Below are 18,021 nucleotides of genomic sequence, written 5' to 3'. Positions count from 1 at the left end.
AAATCACTAAACACAGGCTTATAAAAACGTTGTGCGTGTGTGTGTCTGTGTGCTGTGTGTGTGTGGGGGGGGGGGGGGTGGGGGCTGTGTGGACGTGAAGCAGAACATGTGTGTGTGTGTGTGTGTGTGAAGGTGGTGTGTATGTGCTCGGGTACTGTATGCGTGTATGATGGAGATAGGCGGCATATCAATGCACGTGTGTGTTTGCGCGCATGTATGTGCGTGTGTGAGAGAGAGGTGGCCGTGCGTGCGTGTGAATGCCCTTTACTGTGTGTGTGTGTATGTGAGAGTGTGTGTGTGTGTGTGTGTGTGCACATGGGAGTAGCTCCCTGGCCCGCATATGGCTGCAGGATATTGCTTTTTCTAAATTCAGCCGACCTAATGAGAATGCCTCCAATCTTAAACGAACCTAGATTCAGCACACTGCTGCCTTACAGACATAGATCCAGTCTGACTGTGGCCGTCCGAATGCACTGACAAGCAACAGGTTGGACATGCTGCAGACAGCGGAGGGCAGACACACTGGATCAGGCCATGGAGTGAAAACCCAGAAGAGCATCGAGATAGAACAGACGGCTGGAGGAGGGACGGATGGATGGATGGACAGAAGGATTGATAGATGGACGGATGATAGATGGATGGACGAATACATGAACCGATGGATGGATGGATGGATGAAAAAATGGATGGACTGATGAATGAATGAATGGACAGAGAGATGGAGAGACCGGGGATGGATGGACCTAAATCCCTAGACTTCCCTGAGGAGTTTGAAAACCAAAGAGAGGCGAGAAAGAGAAACCAAAAGGCAAAGCAGAGGGAGAGACTGAGGTGAATATAGCTGTCTCTGCCCCTGAGGAGCACTTGGTCATTATAAAGCCATTGTGGCCAGCATGCAAGCGCTCCCTCACTCAGTGTTGAGTGAGTCAGCCCTTTTGGGTCTGGGAGAGGGGGGGTGCATCTTAACTTCTACAAAAACACCACACACTCACACACACGCAAACACACACACACACACACCAATAAAAGGCAGTCAGGTGGGAAGAGAAGATCGAGAGGCGGAGGGAACAGAGAGGAGAGTGCATGCCTGAAGGAAGCGAGGAGAAGGGGTTAAATGGGGGATGGGTGGATGAGAGAGGAGGGTTGGCGTGGAGGAGGGGCTGGATGAGAGAGCCTTGGGAGGGTGGGGGGTGGTGGAGAGAGAGAGAGAGAGAGAGAGAGAGAGAGAGAGAGAGAGAGAGAGAGAGAGAGAGAGAGAGAGAGAGAAGAGAGAGAGAGAGAGAGAGAGAGAGAGAGAGGAGGAAGGCAAGCCGGCGAAGGCATGCTTGGCTTGCTCTAGGACACTGAGCCAATTCATTTAACTGCCGCTATAATTAGACTTGACTGTAGCCTTCTCAGGTAATGGCTAGCCAATATCAGGCTTCTTCTGTGCTCCACTCACATTACACACACACAGACACACACATATATACTTTATTACTCATTCAGGTGATACCCCTTGAAAAGCCCGGACAACCATGTGGGTGCTCCCCTTCCTGCTTTCCCTGCCCTCTCTCCCTCTTCTTTTAACCCCTCGCTGTCTGTCTACCCCCCCCCCCCCCCCACCTCCCTACCCCCCTCCCCCCACCCCCCTCTGGCCCTTCTCTCCACAGTATTGTCACCCTAGAACCCTTCACACGGTCTTCTCTCTTCGCCGTGCTTCCGGTCGTAAAACACCGTGACCGCAACCCCCCTCCCCTCAAACACACACACACCCTTGATGCTTCACCACGGTGAAACCGCCCCCCCCCCCTCCCCCCCTTCTCTGTCCCTCCCGCGCTCGGAAAGCCTGGCACAGCGCTGCACACGTATGCGCGGACCCGCGCGCACATGACTCCCGTGCGCACGCACGCTCGCACGCACTCGCAAACACGCGCGCTCTTACGTAAACGGCGAGGTCGGCAGGAACGAGCGTCTTCGCTTTGGTTGTCATGCAACGTGTAAATACCCGGGGTGAGATTCACAAACGAGCGCTGATATCACGGAATTGGAGCACTGTTAACATCAGCACACTCACCGGAAACTAAACTTGAGTGTGTGTGTGTTTGCATTTGTGGTTTGAGATGGGCTCTGACTCACGGATGTTAATAAGGGGGGCATATGATGAGTCATCCATTTCTCAGAATCTCCCCAATTCCCGGAATCCCTTAGATAAGGCTTGTATGGCTTCAGGAAGTTTGTATACGGGTATTTAGTCCCATCCAAAGATTGTTTTTGAACTTCCTCTCAACCAAAACTCCAACTCCCCCACATTCTAGTCTAAACCACCAAACACTGTCATCCTTCCTGTTTCTACCCCACCCCTTCCACACACGCACACACACAGAGAAACACACACACACAGAGAAACACACACACACAGAGAAACACACACACACACAGAGAAACACACCACACACAGAGACTTATACACACCTGACCAAACCCATTTCCTACAAAGAAAGAACCAGGTAGCTAATGACTCTAATTCATGGGTATTACTGATTTCCCTGGTACAGGACTGTTGATGTTGATGTTGTTGTCATGGCAATCTCAGGAATGCCTTTCGAGGGCCAACGTGAGGATTATTCAGGATGTGTGTGTGTGTGTTAGTACATGTGTGTGTGTGTTAGTACATGTGTGTGTGTGTTAGTACATGTGTGTGTTTGTGTTAGTACATGTGTGTGTGTGTGTGTGTGTGTGTGTGTGTGTGTTAGTACATGTGTGTGTGTGTGTGTGTTAGTACATGTGTGTGTTTGTGTTAGTACATGTGTGTGTGTGTGTGTGTTAGTACATGTGTGTGTGTGTTAGTACATGTGTGTGTGTTAGTACATGTGTGTGTGTGTGTGTTAGTACATGTGTGTGTGTTAGTACATGTGTGTGTGCGTGTGTATTGGGGTATGTTTGCGTGTGCATGTGTGTGCGTGTGAGTGACATTCACCTGTTTTTTTCTTGTAGAAGCCTTTCTTGTCACAGTTGGGAATGCGGAAACCTCTTGGATTGAGCACGTTGGAGATTTTCAGACTGTTCAGGTACTTTCCATCTCTCTGCGACAAGGGCCCTGGGCAAACACCACAACCACAATCAATGCATAAGACCCCCTGCATGTCACTTTAGTGAATAGAGAGGGTGTATGACGAAAGTGTATACAGAGTGGGTATCATTTGTGTGTGTGTGCAGAGTGTGTATGACAAATGTGTATGGAGGGTGTGAACGCAAAGTGTGTGTGGAGTGCGTGTACAGAGTGTGTATGGAGAGTGTGTCGAGAGCGTGTAGAGTGTGCGTATGGAAAGTGTGTAACGATAAAGAGAGTGTGTGTACAGAGTGTATATGGTGTGTGCAAATTGAGAGTGTGTATTGTGTGTATAGCGTGTGTGTAGAGGATGTGTATATAGAGTGTGTGTATAGAGAGTGTGTGTATAGGGTGTGCACAGAGTGCATATAAAGAGAGTGTCAATAGAGAGTATGTACAGAGTGTGTGTATAGAGTGTGTGTATAAACTGTGTGTATAGAGAGTGTGTGTAGAGGGTGTGTACAGAGTGTGCAGAGAGTTTATAGGGTGTGTGCACAGAGTGTGTGTATGGAGTGTGAGTGTGTGTGTGTGTGTGTGTGTATAGAGAGTGTGTATAGAGCGTGTGCACAGAGTGTGTGTATGGTGTGTGTGTGTGTATAGAGTAGTGTGTGTATAGAGAGTGTGTACAGAGCGCGTGCACAGAGCTGTGTGTCTGCAGGAGGGGAAGGGAACTTACATACTCGGACTCCCTCTTGGTCTCCAGGGAGAGGTTGTGCATGTCTGTGTCGAGTCCTCCAGACACCAGCTCCACCTTGTAGCTCTGGCTCTTCCTGCTCTGGTCCTTCTTGATCACCTCCAGCTTGGAGCTCAGGGGCGTCTTGCCGTCCGACGCCCCTCGGTGCCCGCCGTCCACGCCCCCCCGCTCCGGGCGCCTCCGTTGGTCATGGCCTCGGTGGTGATGGCGCTCCACTCCTCTGCCGGGTCCCCGGCGTCCTCTGTCGAGACACGGGGGGGGGGGGGGGGGGGGGGGAGGGATGTCGAGGCTTGCTTTAGGGTTCGAGCGAAAGGCGGACGGCTCGGTGCGAGGTGGCATGTGCAGTGGCGTGCTGTGCTTCTGGCAGATAAGAGCCGGACCCAGACCGGCTTCAGAAACTCTAAAGTCCCCCAGCGCCACGGACACAAGTTCTGGGTCTGAAAATGACATCCGCTGATGAACACCAACGTAACTATTTGACTCCCAGACAGAGAGAGAGAGTAAGAGAGAGAGAGAGAGAGAGAAGTAATGCTCCGAAGCAAGAAACAATACGGGCAGGATAAGAGAGATGTGGGTGGCGTTGGGGTGGAGGGTTGGAAGGGAGGGGTGGGGGGGGGTCTCCAAAAGATATAGAGAGAGGCAGATCAGGAGGCACAAGTGGGGCGAGCGGGCGAGTTCACCATATTTATAGACGACGGCGTCCCTGACATATCAAAGGACAGAGAAGCAGCGCCGGGGCATTTGACAAGTCTGGCGACTGTGGTGGCCTTGGTGGAGGGGGTGGGGGATGGGGGGCGGCGGTTGGGGGGGGGGGAGGGGCGGGGGTTGACGGAGGTGGAAGGGTGGGGGGGGGTCGGAGGGGCGATGAATAGTCGCTCCTAATATAGGAGACCGAACCAAGCCTCCGCCAAACAGCCACAGCCAGCCACAGGGGACATGCGGTCGGCCACATCAGCACGACTGAGCCCAACGGTACGTCGGGGGCGGGAGGGGGGGGGGGGGGGGGAGTTAAGGAGCCGTGAGGAGGACCTGTAGAGTCATATCAAGAGAGAGAGAGAGAGAAAGGGGGAGAGAGAGAAGAAATAAAGAGAGAGAATGAAAGACTGAGAGATAGACGTAGATAGAGAGAGGGAGAGAGGGAGAGAGAGAGAGCAGAGAGAGAGAGAGAGACGAGAGAGAGAGAGAGACGACGAGCGAGAGAGAGGAGAGAGAGAGAGATGAGAGAGAGAGGGAGGGAGGGACTGGTGCGTGACTGACATCAGGGATGACACTTCTCCATCACGCGCTCACTCCATCACCAAAACCTGGCAAATGGATACTGGTGGAGCAGAGGCAGGGAAGGGCAGGGTTATAAATATATATTTGAGTGTGTGTGTGTGTGTCTGCATATATATATAGATAGAGATATATATCTATATAGATATATAAAGATATATATATATATATATATATATACACACAGAGAGAGACATACATACACCTGCTAAAGGATTAAATAGAACAAGATTGGAGCTTTAAAGAGTTGTGGTTGGGTAGGGCCATGCAGGGGTGGAGCATGTGTGGTGGACAACCAACCCCTCTTTAACCACCTGCTCAATTAGTCACATAGCAACGGTCTCCCCGATTACCCAGAACTCGAAATAATTCCTTTTAAACGATAATGTCAACACAAACATCAATAACATCCCCAACATAAACAAGAACATTAATCAGAGACAAGAAAATTGATCTGATTCCAATGGTTTTGACTCAACTCTCACGAAAAAACGGAATGATCCCTATTTGGATCAGGAATGTTTACACACAATGTAAACCTTCGCCTCTGTCCGCCGTAAGAATTCATGTATTTTTTGATAAACATATTACGCAATTTGCTTGTATGGCGGCAGTGGGGTAAACAGCTTAAACTGTGGTGAGAGGTCTCGTTAAACTCTGGGAAGAGTGGTTTGGTCTTTTCAGAAATGCAAAACCACCAGGCTGCAGTTACAGCCTCCAGCCAGCGGGGGCGCCAGACGGGGCGCAAATTCAGAAGGTGCACACATTTCAGTATCTAATGAATACGGCGAGTGCATCTCCTCTGAACCCCAGAGCTCCTGTCTGAGTGGATTACAAGACAAGGGTGAGCATTTCAGAGCCACGTAATTCAGTCTGTGACATAGGCTTCCCTTTGAATTGTGAACCGGAGCAGAAGCGATATAACCAAATCCACTTTGCACAAAGTAGCACCACAGAGAAATGACGGCATGAAGTAAATAGCAGGAGGAAGCACACGTAACAGTGCATGAGAAACCCAGAGTTGTAAAGTAGTTTGGCATCCTTGGATATTGCTGACAAGGCTTACAATGGGTTGTGTGTGTGTGTGTGTGTGTGTGTGTGTGTGTGTGTGTGTGTGTGTGTGTGTGTGTGTGTGTGTGTGCGCGCGCGCGCGTCGCAAGCCAAACAACAAAGAGAAGAAAACGTACACTGGTGTCTCGAGGTCTGACACCAGCTATGACGAAATGCACAATAGCGTGTGTATGTGTACTGTACTCACAAGTAGGTGAAATGCTCGGAACATAGGCATATTGAGTGTAACTATATGCAGTTTGTCATTTGCAACCTGTGTATTTCAAATCATGTGGTTTTTGGCAGGTTAGTTCTTTATGGTGTAGTGCTGTAGATCTATGCAATTTCCCCCACCAATGTTGCGTTCAGTATTCATAACCATTGCGCATGATAAATGCACCCCTTTTTTCCCTCCACTCCAAGATAACATCACCTGAAGAAAACATTGAGTTGGAGCAGCCACATTTCAGTATGTCATGCGCCCTCCCGCATATGTGTGTGCGCACACACACACAAACACACACACACACACACACACACAAACAGAGAGAGGTATCTATCCGTGGGCAACAAATACTGGAGTATCGGTACATGCGCGCCTTAGCGCACTGAGCGGCCAAACTGGGGAATGCAACGGCGTGGGCTCTCGAAGGAATGAAACCGGCGCTACACAGATATATCGTTTGTTAAAACGCAGAACAGCACAACATGTTGCAAAATAAGTGTGTTGTCGAAACATAGACCCTTTGGTTGTGGTTGGCACTAATGTCACGCGTGCGCAAAGCGCACCGACACATTGGCAAAACACCAACAGGAGGATTAATCTACATGGCTCTTATTTAAACTTTTATAAAGCCTCTACAATCATATATTTACATTTCTATACTGGGTCCACCAAAGGGCTCGAGCCAGGCGAACTCGACAACAGTGCATCTGAATGAAATGTGCCCCTCAATCCGCAAGTCAAAGAGTCGCTATGCGATCATGAATATAGCGTGTCGCTCTAATGGATCAGTAAACCATTAAACGCACATAACGTTTTTGACCACCAAAAACAATTCTGCTCTAGGATATGCTATGGTTGGGCGCAAACACTGTCAGGTCGTTTTCAACTGAAGAGATTGGTATTTGGATCACACAAGCCTAGATAAGCGCTCTTGCGTGAAAGAGCGAGGTTTGGAACGGTTGGGTACCTACCTTGTTTCTGCGCGGGTAACAGAAAGCTGCTGAGCTTTTTCGACGCGGCGCTTGAGCACACTCCGCGACCCTCGAGCAGGGCTTGAAGGGGTCGGCTTTCCCCCCGGTTGGTGCTGACATGTCAAGCCAGAGCCGCAGCGTCCGTCCCTATACACTCCACAAGCTTGACCCACCGAAAGGGCACAAGTCGTACAGCACCCACAGCCAGGCTCACGCACCCTCTCGACGCAGTCTTTTGGCAGCGGCTTGCACTGCATGAGCGCCCCGGCGTCACACGCTTCGCATCGGACCACCGGCCCCACGGTGTCCGCGAACCGGGTGAATACAGCCAGCACAGCAGTCAGACAAAGCACGCAGAGACCGGGCATTCTGCCGATAAGCTGGTCACAAAGGGACAGTATGCGAGTTGTCACGTAGGCTTAAGGGGACTGTCTGTGACACAGCGAGCGGGCTAGCCTTCTCCATCTGTATTTTCTTTTACGCGAACTTCTCGTTTTATACAGGCGGAAAAAGAGCCAGCAAGTCACACCCTCCATATGAATAATGTAAGTGGAGAGCCCCGGCTTTAGAGACCTCCGGCCAAACGAGAGAGGGTCCTCTATGTAAAACAGGACAGGTTACGATAACATCACTATGACGGTAATGTGTTACATTGCGATGTTTGCTGGCTGTTCGTCACTCTCTGCAAAACGTGCAAGCAATTTGGATGCCTTTTCTTGTCAACATCGAGCCGGGTTCTTTGCATGTAGTGTTTGGTCGGCGACTGTAAAAAACAATTATCTTTAATATCAGACCATCATTTTCATTGTTTTTTGATATTAGATATTTCCCCAATAAAACCTTGAGGAAAACTTCAGTATAACCTAATGTTTCCGTCCTTTTGAGAGGGATGATTTGAATGTGCTGTAACAGTTGTCTCTAGTCAATGGATCATAGAACTTCTTGGCCACATGATGACAACCCACTTTCTAACACACACACACACACACAAACACACACACACAGCATCCACCAACATTCCTTTGGGCAGGTGTGTAGGTGGCCCTCTCAGCCCACCAAAGCACTGTAATTTTCACAAGTGCGTGCGTGTGTGTGTGTGCTCGGTGGGGGGTATGACCATGGTAGGTATTGCTTTACTGTTACGGGTTGGGGAACACGCCGTGTTTTAAAACACAGTGTGTACGTCCAACCCTCAAAGCATGTCAGTCACACACCGGAGCCCCCAAATACAGCGAGGAGCTACTGAGCATGAGCAGAACAGGCTGAATGCCGCCCCCCCCCCCACCCCCCCCCCCCCCCCCCCCACCATCACTCCAAGAACCCCCACCACCACCAAACGCACACACAACACCTCAACACCTTCCCGCCCTCTCGCTTTCAACCTCTCCTGCAGGATTGTTCTCAAAATTATTAGACAGAAGTTTTAGGGATTGTGCTGGCTCAGCGTACCCTCCTGTTCTGCAATAACAAACGCACGGGGGGGGTGCACACTGAGAAAATAAAGCAATCAGTATTGACCATTGTGTGATTTCCACCAGAGAGGCAGAAAAAATGTTGAGACTGCATTATGAAAAACAAGCAGAGGGTAAGGAAACACCCCCAGAATAGCAAGAAAACGTCTGCAGCTAAGATTAGTTTTCTTATTTCTTGGTACTTTTCTTTCTTTCTTTTTTTACTGGGGTGAAATGCTGAGAGGTCTTTGCTGGTCTGCCTGTCTGTCTGCCCTTCTATCTGCCTGCCTGTCTGCCTGTCTGTCTGCCCTTCTATCTGCCTGCATGCCTGTCTGCCTGTCTATCTGCCCTTCTATCTGCCTGCCTGTCTGCCTGTCTATCTGCCATTCTATCTGCCTGCCTGTCTGCCTGTCTGCCTGTCTGTCTGCCCTTCTATCTGCCTGCCTGTCTGTCTGCCCTTCTATCTGCCTGCCTGCCTGTCTGCCTGTCTATCTGCCCTTCTATCTGCCTGCCTGTCTGCCTGTCTGTCTGCGCTTCTATCTGCCTGCCTGTCTGCCTGTCTGTCTGCCCTTCTATCTGCCTGCCTGCCTGTCTATCTGCCCTTCTATCTGCCTGCCTGTCTGTCTGCCCTTCTATCTGCCTGCCTGCCTGTCTGCCTGTCTGTCTGCCCTTCTATCTGCCTGGCCGGGGCTGAAGGGATTGTGTGTACTCATGTTTCCTCAGGGGTGAAACGGAGTGAGTGTGTGTAGTGACGTGATGACGCCAAGTCCTTTGTCACCTACGTGACTGCGGGCCTGTTGGTGTTTGTCCAGCTGTGGCGAGGCTCTCCTCGTGAGAAGCTGGACAGGGGAGGACATTACGGAGCATGCCTGACTCAGTCTCTCTCTGCCTTCGTCTCTCTCTGCCTTATGTCTCTCTCGCTGCCTCGGTTTTTCTCTCGGCCTCCGTGCCTCAGTCTCTCTCTGCCTCAGTCTCTCTGCCGTAGTCTCTCTCTGCCTCAGTCTCTGTGTCTCAGTCTCTCTCTGCCTCAGTCTCTGTGCCTCAGTCTCTCTCTGCCTCAGTCTCTGTGCCTCAGTCTCTCTCTGCCTCAGTCTCTGTGCCTCAGTCTCTCTGACTCAGTCTCTCTCTGCCTCAGTCTCTGCTTCAGCCTCTCTCTGCCTTAGTCACTCTTTGGCAGTTACCCAGTCTCTCAAATTCTGACTCCCTTTCCCCAATTCAATCCCAGCATTCCGGTATCTCCCATTCTCACGATGCGGCACATTTCCATCTCTGCTCCAATCATAAAAGCATTAATTAGAAACATGGTGCGGTGTTTTTTTCACCCCCGTCTCTTTGTGATGCTGACAGCGTCCTCCAGAACACTGGCACAGTACAGTTTATAATTTGAGGTCTGTGGGAAGATTGGGACCAAGGAGGATTTATTTGTTTCCTTCTGCTGAAAAGCGTTCCATGCAACGTTTGTCATCTGGATGTCAACACACACACACACACACTCCTCAGACAGAGACTACCTTTTACAACACACACACACACCTTTTACATCACACACACGACACACGCATTGGGTTTGTGTCGCTCGCACGAACACACACGTGTCGCACGGCCTTCGTCTGACGTCAAGCCTTTTACTATATGACCTTGGCAGTCTTTCATCAGCTGGCTGTCTGTCAATGCGTGGAGCTTTATGTTCAGCCACGTAAAAGGAAAGCTGTTGGAAAGGACCGCAACAAGCCACGCTGGGACTTTGGTGCGTGGCCTTAAGGGTTGCGGAATTACTCTCTGACCTTTGACCCCACCTGCCCTGGATGTTGATTTTTTGGGGTCGTAAAAGCTGGGACCCTTCTGCACGGAGGAGTGTCTTGGAGGACAGCAGTGGGGGTGTTTGTCAGCTCCATCGAAATGCACGGTCTCACATCAGCTTTTGATACATATCGCTCTTTATCTTTGTGGGCAGCAAGCTATTTGCTTATGTTGTGGCTCTGGAACTTTCCAAACGACCCTAATTGACCCAAGACAAACCAACCCATGTGGAGCACATCGAGGAAACTCATCGTGACAGAACCCCGTCAAACTCGGTAAACAGTGACCATGAAGGGAACCCATAATGCTTTGCTGTCGTCGGGTTCGTATCTCTCAGCTTCGGTTGCTGCGGGCAGGACAAACGTAGCTTCCCCCCCCCCCCCCGCCTTGGCCCTCGTCGGTTTGACTTCCCAACACCACATCCCACACCAGCCATTCTTGTCTTTTCTCCTATTTTTGTCTTGCGGGGGGAATGGTTCGAACCCCAGTAACTCACCCGGGCTGTTGACAGCACAGACAGTGCTCATCACTCATGGCGTAGCCTGCTTTCTCTTACAGCAGTCGCGCCGCAGCGATGAAAGCTCGGCACCGGCTCGCAAGGATGACGCCTCGCTACTCGACAAGGCTGCCTGGATGTCGACTCAAGACTTTCTGACTTTGCTAATCGGCGGCGAAAGAAACACAAGGGACAGCACCGTGAGGTGGGAGTCCATCCCGGAACGTTAATGCCCATGGAGTTGATCCCCCACAATCTTTGTTTTCAGATGCGCAGCCACTGGAGGTCAACATCACCTGGCTTATCCACCCCCCACCCCACCCCCCCCCCCATAGGTGCCCATATCTGCACAGAGGTCTTCCCTTCCCCACCAGCTTGGCCTAAGTGGTGAGTTTCGAACTGAGCCGTGCAACATGGCCCCCTGAAGGTCTTTAACTAAATGGGGAACAGGTCGGACGGCATTCCTTCCTTGTGTCATTTTCCACCCCCCCCACCCCCCCGCCCGATCGCCTTTTGAAACCGGCCCATAAAAAAACGTTACATGCGAAAGGGGCGAGGAGGGGGGTGAGGGGTGGTGGTGGGGGGGGGGGGGATGTTTGGGAATCTTCCGACACGTGAAAGCGTTTGATGGAGTCAAAGGCAGGGCATCTTCCCCATGACACCGTGAATGCTAACGCTTCTTTTCGTGGCGGGTGGCCACCGGGAGAGGTTGCCGTGACGCGGCGCCGCCCGTTCTCTGCACGCGAGAGCGCGGCTTTTATGGACGTCCGTGAAACTTTTGCACGTGGCTCTAAAATGCCTCGTTATTGATCGGGGCGCAGCTCTTTAGGAATGAAACGATACAGCCGTATCTGTTTTCAATAAATGGATGGAATGAGTTCAGCCTGGCCTGTGTACTCTGTTCACAGCCTGACATGGTTAGAGCACATCTGGAGACAGGAGGGGAGACATACTGTTCGACGAAAGACTTCCACGAAATCTTCAAACTAAATGTGAAAAGCCTGTGGGTCAGCAATTAAGGCCTTTCGCTTACTAGCATGCAGTGGAAGAGAGAGAGGGAGGCAGGCGGGCGGGCGGGTGGGGGTGGGCGGGTGGGGGTGTGGGGGAAGTTGCTAGGGGGTGGGAGAGGGGGGGTCAGAGACGGGGAAGGAGAACGGAGGGAGGGGGGGGGGATTGATCGGGAAGCCTGAGCGGCGTTCGTGTCGAGTGTTAGGCCGCCGTCGGCGCCGGAAACGACGTCCGTCGCCACGGCACGCTGCTGTGGAGCCCAGCCCGCTCCGGTTGGCTCACTCTGATTGGTCAAACACGCAGCAGCGCCATGCCCTGGCTCGCACACCGGCCCGGGGGCCCGAGTCGAGCGTGGGAGATCATGCTCATGCCAGATCGAAGAAGGCACTGCTGGGAACGGGGAGGGGGGAACGGGGAGGGGGAAAGTGGGAGGGGGGAACGGGGAGGGGGAGGAGGGAACGGGGAGGGGGATGGGGGAATGGGGAGGGGGGAACAGGGAGGGGGGAACGGGGAGGGGGGAACGGGAATGGGGAACGGAGAGGGGGAGGGGGGAACGGGGAACGGGGAATGGAGAGGGGGGAATGGGGAGGGGGGAACGGGGAGGGGGAGGGGGGAACGGGGATGGGGGAATGGGGAGGGGGGAACAGGGAGGGGGGAACGGGGAGGGGGGAACGGGGAGGGGGAGGGGGGAACGGGGAGGGGGGAACGGGGAGGGGGGAATGGGGAGGGGGGAACGGGGAGGGGGGAATGGAGAGGGGGGAATGGGGGAATGGGGAGGGGGGAACGGAGAGGGGGAGGGGGGAACGGGGAATGGGGAGGGGGGAATGGGGATGGGGGAGGGGGGAACTGGGAGGGGGGAATGGGGAGGGGGGAGGGGCAGGATCCCGTTCCATTGGCCGTTCCGAGACGGACTGCTCGGCCTCCCTGGCCATCGTGAGAAACCTCTCCGACACGTTCGCTCCTGAGCGCGGGGGGCCAAATCCGGCCCTCTAAGAGGATCAGCTCTTCACTTCCTGTCCTGACACACGTCGCCAGAGCGCCCCCGCGGGCGGCCCGAGGCGTGGCCCCGTCCGCGCCGCTCTCCCCTCAGAACCTCTCCGGCTTGGCTCATGGAAAGGATCAGAGCGTGTCTCGCCGCAGAGACAGCCTTCGCTAAGAGGATTTGGACCCTTAAACCCGTTTCGAGCAGTTTACCTGCAACCGTAAAGCACGGGAGGTGCAGTACACCACTGCACATCACAGCCCTGTGCGGGACTGAACAGTCCTTTTTTTTACCAAATGATAGTGACACAAGCTGAGGAGAGAGAGAGACAGAGGGAGAGGGTGAGAGAGAGAAAGAGAGAGAGAGAGAGAGAGAGAGAGAGAGAGAGAGAGAGAGAGAGAGAGAGAGAGAGAGAGAGAGAGAGAGAGATAGATAGATAGATAGATAGATAGATAGATAGATAGATAGATAGATAGAGAGAGAGAGAGAGAGAGAGGAGAGAGAGAGAGAGAGAGAGAGAGAGAGAGAGAGAGAGAAAGAGAGAGAGAGAGACCTACTCTATAATCCTGGTGTGAACTAGCGTGTCAGCAGGGTTTGCAGAGCGGGTCACACGTGGTGATGTCACCTCCTGGGGCTCACAGCCTGGGTTACCAAGCAGACAGATCCTTTGGAGGAACCTCTGAATGGACGCCCTCACAGAGAGAACCCTGTGTCCACCAGAGAGGAGGAGGCAGAGGAGGAGAGGAAGGGAGACAAAGACAGAGAGACAGAGAGAGACAGAGACAGAGAGAGAGAGAGAGAGAGAGAGAGAGAGAGGGAGAGGGAGAGGGAGATAGAAACAGTGAGAGAGAGAGAAACAAAGAGAGAGAAATAAAGAGAGAGAGAGAGAGGGAAACAGAGAGACAGACAAAGATAAAGAGAGAGAGAGACATGCAGGTAGGGTAGAAGAAGAGAAGGCGACAGACGTAAAACGAGAGGAGTGTTATTATTGCTCCAGATCCTGTTGAGCCCAAAATGGCCCAAAAATTCCCAAAATGGCCGAAACGAATGAGACGGATGTCTTTGTGAGCAACACCGTGTTACTATGAGAGGCCGTATAGGCCTTAATTCATACTTTATCTCACATACACGCCATGACCTCACATATATACCATTATACTCTCACATATATACCATCATACTCTCACATATACACCATTATACTCTCACATATACACCATTATACTCTCACATACACGCCATGACCTCACATATATACCATTATACTCTCACATATATACCATTATACTCTCACGTATATACCATTATACTCTCACGTATATACCATTATACTCTCACATATACACCATTATACTCTCACATACACGCCATGACCTCACACATATACCATTATACTCTCACATATATACCATTATACTCTCACATATACACCATTATACTCTCACATATACACTATTATACTCTCACATATACACCATTATACTCTCACATATACACCATTATACTCTCACATATACACTATTATACTCTTGCACATAAACTGGCATACTCTCTTACACACACAAAAATACCGTCTTATATGCACCATCATACTAAAGTATGACAATATATGTAAGAGACAAATAGTATGTGTGAAACAGAATGTTACTATATGTAAGAGAATAACAGGATGTGTAAGAGAGAATACTTATCTATGTGAGAGAGAATACTTGTCTATGTGAGAGAGAATACTTGTCTATGTGAGGGAGAATACTTGTCTATGTGAGAGAGTATACTTGTCTATGTGAGAGAGAATACTTGTCTATATGAGAGAGAATACTTGTCTATGTGAGAGTTTGATTGAAAAGGAAGGCAGTTTGATTGAAAAGGAAGTAGTACTGAATTCTCAGTTCCTGATTGGCTTACACATGAAGAAGAAGGATTTGGGGTAGATGTAGCTAACGCCCACCTTCCCTATCAAGACGAGACTGAGTGACATGGCAAGATGGCAGAGTGGGCGGCTTAACCCTTGTGCTGCCTTCGGGTCACATGAACCTTCGTTGTGTTTACCCAATTTTACCTAATACAAAAACAAATACAAATAATTTTCTTTAACCATCGCAATGTGGGGGGTCTGAGACAGCCCAACGGTTAAAAGAAAATGCTTCACTTTGTTTTTGTATGCGTTAAAGTTGTCGCAATACGACGGTGGGTCACAATGACTGATGGGTCAGAATGACCCGAAGATAATGAAGCCATTGGACTTATTAATAACATTTTGAATACTCCAAATGCTGCGGCGTTAATGTAGGGAGGACAGACCCGTTCCTGAAATACGTTTTTACAGTTATTCCTGGAGACATTATGGAATTAAATTACATATTAACTATACTAAAATACTTGTGCACAATAATATTGGCTAAATGTAGACGTTTTTAAAGGTTTTTAATTTTACCTCGAAGCTTTTTGTGAAAATGAGGCTAGTTTCACGACAGCGACTTTGGATGTAGACTAGGCTACTTTAACGTGTTAGCTGATTAGCCAGTATGAGTGAGATATGTATACAGTCACATTAACAAACCTCTTCTTTGTAAACTATTTCGTCTTAAATACGATGGGAACACATCACATTAACAATTCCAAAACGCACCACACGCCAAACACATTTTTTGTCAAGGCGTCTCAGCTCAGATTCCGAGTCGGATCCATGAAGCTATTTCGTTGCAGTGAATGGGTGCGGGCACTCATCGGGCATAGGGGCCTACACTCAAATAGGATCTTGAAAGTCCCAACTGGAAAATGTTGTGAACAGATTTACATCAAATTCAGGTTGTGGCATTGAAGTTTAGGTTAGTAGCCAAGGGTGTAAAGACCACTCGGCTAATTAAAGACGTCAACGGTTAAAACCCCAGTGCCACGGGACGGTATTCACACAGGCATTGGCTTTAATTTAAATGATAGTTTGTTTCATCAATTGAAAAACTGATCTAGGACGTTTGACTCAAGTAGTGGGGGTCGGTATAGCTTCCTAAACAACTATGGAATTCTACATTTGAGTTTTTTAGTGGATTTGCTTGAATCGTTGTCAGAAATGTTGGAATCAAAGACGACAGCCATCCACAGTGGCTATTTCTAACGCTAACGATGAAATGCGCCGGCTCTTCAGACCTGGATCAGGTGCATCACGGAGCGGCAGCAGCACTCTGTCAGGAGTTAGTCTTAACCGAAATACTGCGGAGTTTGATATTGGGATTGCGCCATCACTTTGCTGGCATTAAGACTAGCCCCTGACAGAGTGCTGCTGCCGCTCCTTGATGCACCTGATCCAGGTCTGAAGAGCCGGCGCATTTCATTGTCAACGTTAGCGTTAGAAACAGCCCCAGTGTATGGCTGTCGTCTTTGATACAACATTTCTGACAATGACGCCGCAGGATTTGGAGTATGCAAAATGTTATTAATGAATCCATCTTGTCATGTCACTCAGTCTCGTCTTGATAGGGAAGGTGGGCGTTAGCTACATCTACCCCAAATCCTTCCTCATGTGTAAGCCAATCAGGAACTGAGAATTCAGTACTACTTCCTTTTCAATCAAACTGCCTTCCGTTTCAATCAAACTCTCTCACATAGACAAGTATTCTCTCTCACATTGACAAGTATTCTCTCTTACATAGACAAGTATTCTCTCTTACACATCCTGTTATTCTCATACATATACTAACATTCTGTTTCACACATACTATTTGTCTCTTACATATATTGTCATACTTTAGTATGATGGTGCATATAAGAGGGTATTTGTGTGTGTGTAAGAGAGTATGGCAGTTTAAGTGCAAGAGTATAATGGTACATATGTGAGGTCATGGCGTGTATGTGAGACCAAGTATGAATTAAGGCTATACGGCCTCTCATATGTTTCTGCTCCTTCTACAAAGTGTGTGGATGTGTGTAGGGGGGGGGGGGGGTATAGAGGACTGTAGCAAAGGCACAGCTAGCCTTACCAGGAGTTGGCCAGGCGGTTACACGAAACGGCCGGTGTTATCGCAGCCCAAGACATCGCGCCTGAAGCCCACTCTTAACCCCTTGCATCGCCTGCCACGACTTCCCTGTACACTGAACAGGTGCCCAAATAGCGTTGAAAAGCGAGCGCCTCCCCTCCTTCCCAGCACGGAAAAGGACATGTGTTTTTGAAACCCCCTTGTTAAACCAGTAAGACTTGAAGCTCTGTTTGGATTGGGGTTGAGTGATTAGCCTCAGAGATAAAGTCCCAGGCACAGGGGTTCGGGCCTAGCCGGAGCACTCAGGCACGCTCACATCTTCTCGATGCGCCGTCCAGTTCGAGGCTAATGGACGACGTCGATACTTCGGATGGCCGTGACACGTTGTATAGGAAAGTTTAGGCGCCGCGGCTGCGTCGGACACGTACAGTATGGGACACGATCGGCCCCTGTTCTGCTGCCAAGTACACGCCAGCGCGCACACACACACACACACATGAGGGAGGGGCGTGACAGACAGGGAAAAGGTGGGATGTTGATGGTCGCGTCCGGGCGTTCTCGGCTGCTGAGATGGGGAGCGGGGGCAGTGAGAGGTCGGGCATGTAAACACAGAGGGGTTCGCGCGGCTGGTGAAAAGAGAGAGGGATGAAAACGGAACCTCGCTCAGGTTCTGCAGTCTGCACCCCCACCCCCCACCCCCGCCACGCAGAACCTTACAGTCATTCCTTGGCACGGGAAAGAACTGTTAGAACTGTGAACTTCTCACGCCTGGTCATCTGCCGTGCTTACTGTGCGCACGATGAGTATGCTGCTTTGGATCAGGACGTCTGTCAAATGAATGGGATGGAATGTGGAGAGGTCGAGTGGGCCACAAAGTCAGTCAGTCTTCATCACGTGGCTCGGGGAGAAACACCAGGCTGGCGTTCACACAAACCCTTCGCTGAAAGCTCGTGATTGTGGAGGACTCCCGGAGAGAGGGTTTTTATAGGTTGTCTTCCCATGA

General features: G+C 50.5%; 1 protein-coding gene across 1 annotated transcript; it reads right to left on the bottom strand.

Moving 5' to 3' along the window:
• Positions 1-2,959: 2,959 nt before the first annotated feature.
• Positions 2,960-7,761, bottom strand: LOC136939341 (insulin-like growth factor-binding protein 3; the record flags this gene model as incomplete). The annotated part of the gene is given in 6 exon segments (XM_067232092.1): positions 2,960-3,052; positions 3,055-3,079; positions 3,768-3,950; positions 3,953-4,026; positions 7,308-7,410; positions 7,412-7,761. Coding segments are annotated over 6 exon segments (742 nt in total), but the record flags the coding sequence as incomplete, so codon positions are not given.
• Between the last annotated feature and the right edge of the window lie 10,260 nt (positions 7,762-18,021).

The sequence above is a fragment of the Osmerus mordax genome, unplaced genomic scaffold (genome assembly GCF_038355195.1).
Source record: "Osmerus mordax isolate fOsmMor3 unplaced genomic scaffold, fOsmMor3.pri Scaffold_185, whole genome shotgun sequence".
NCBI classification, from domain to species: domain Eukaryota; kingdom Metazoa; phylum Chordata; class Actinopteri; order Osmeriformes; family Osmeridae; genus Osmerus; species Osmerus mordax.
Note: the sequence above shows the minus strand (reverse complement) of the source record. Positions and strands in the feature narration are given on the sequence as shown.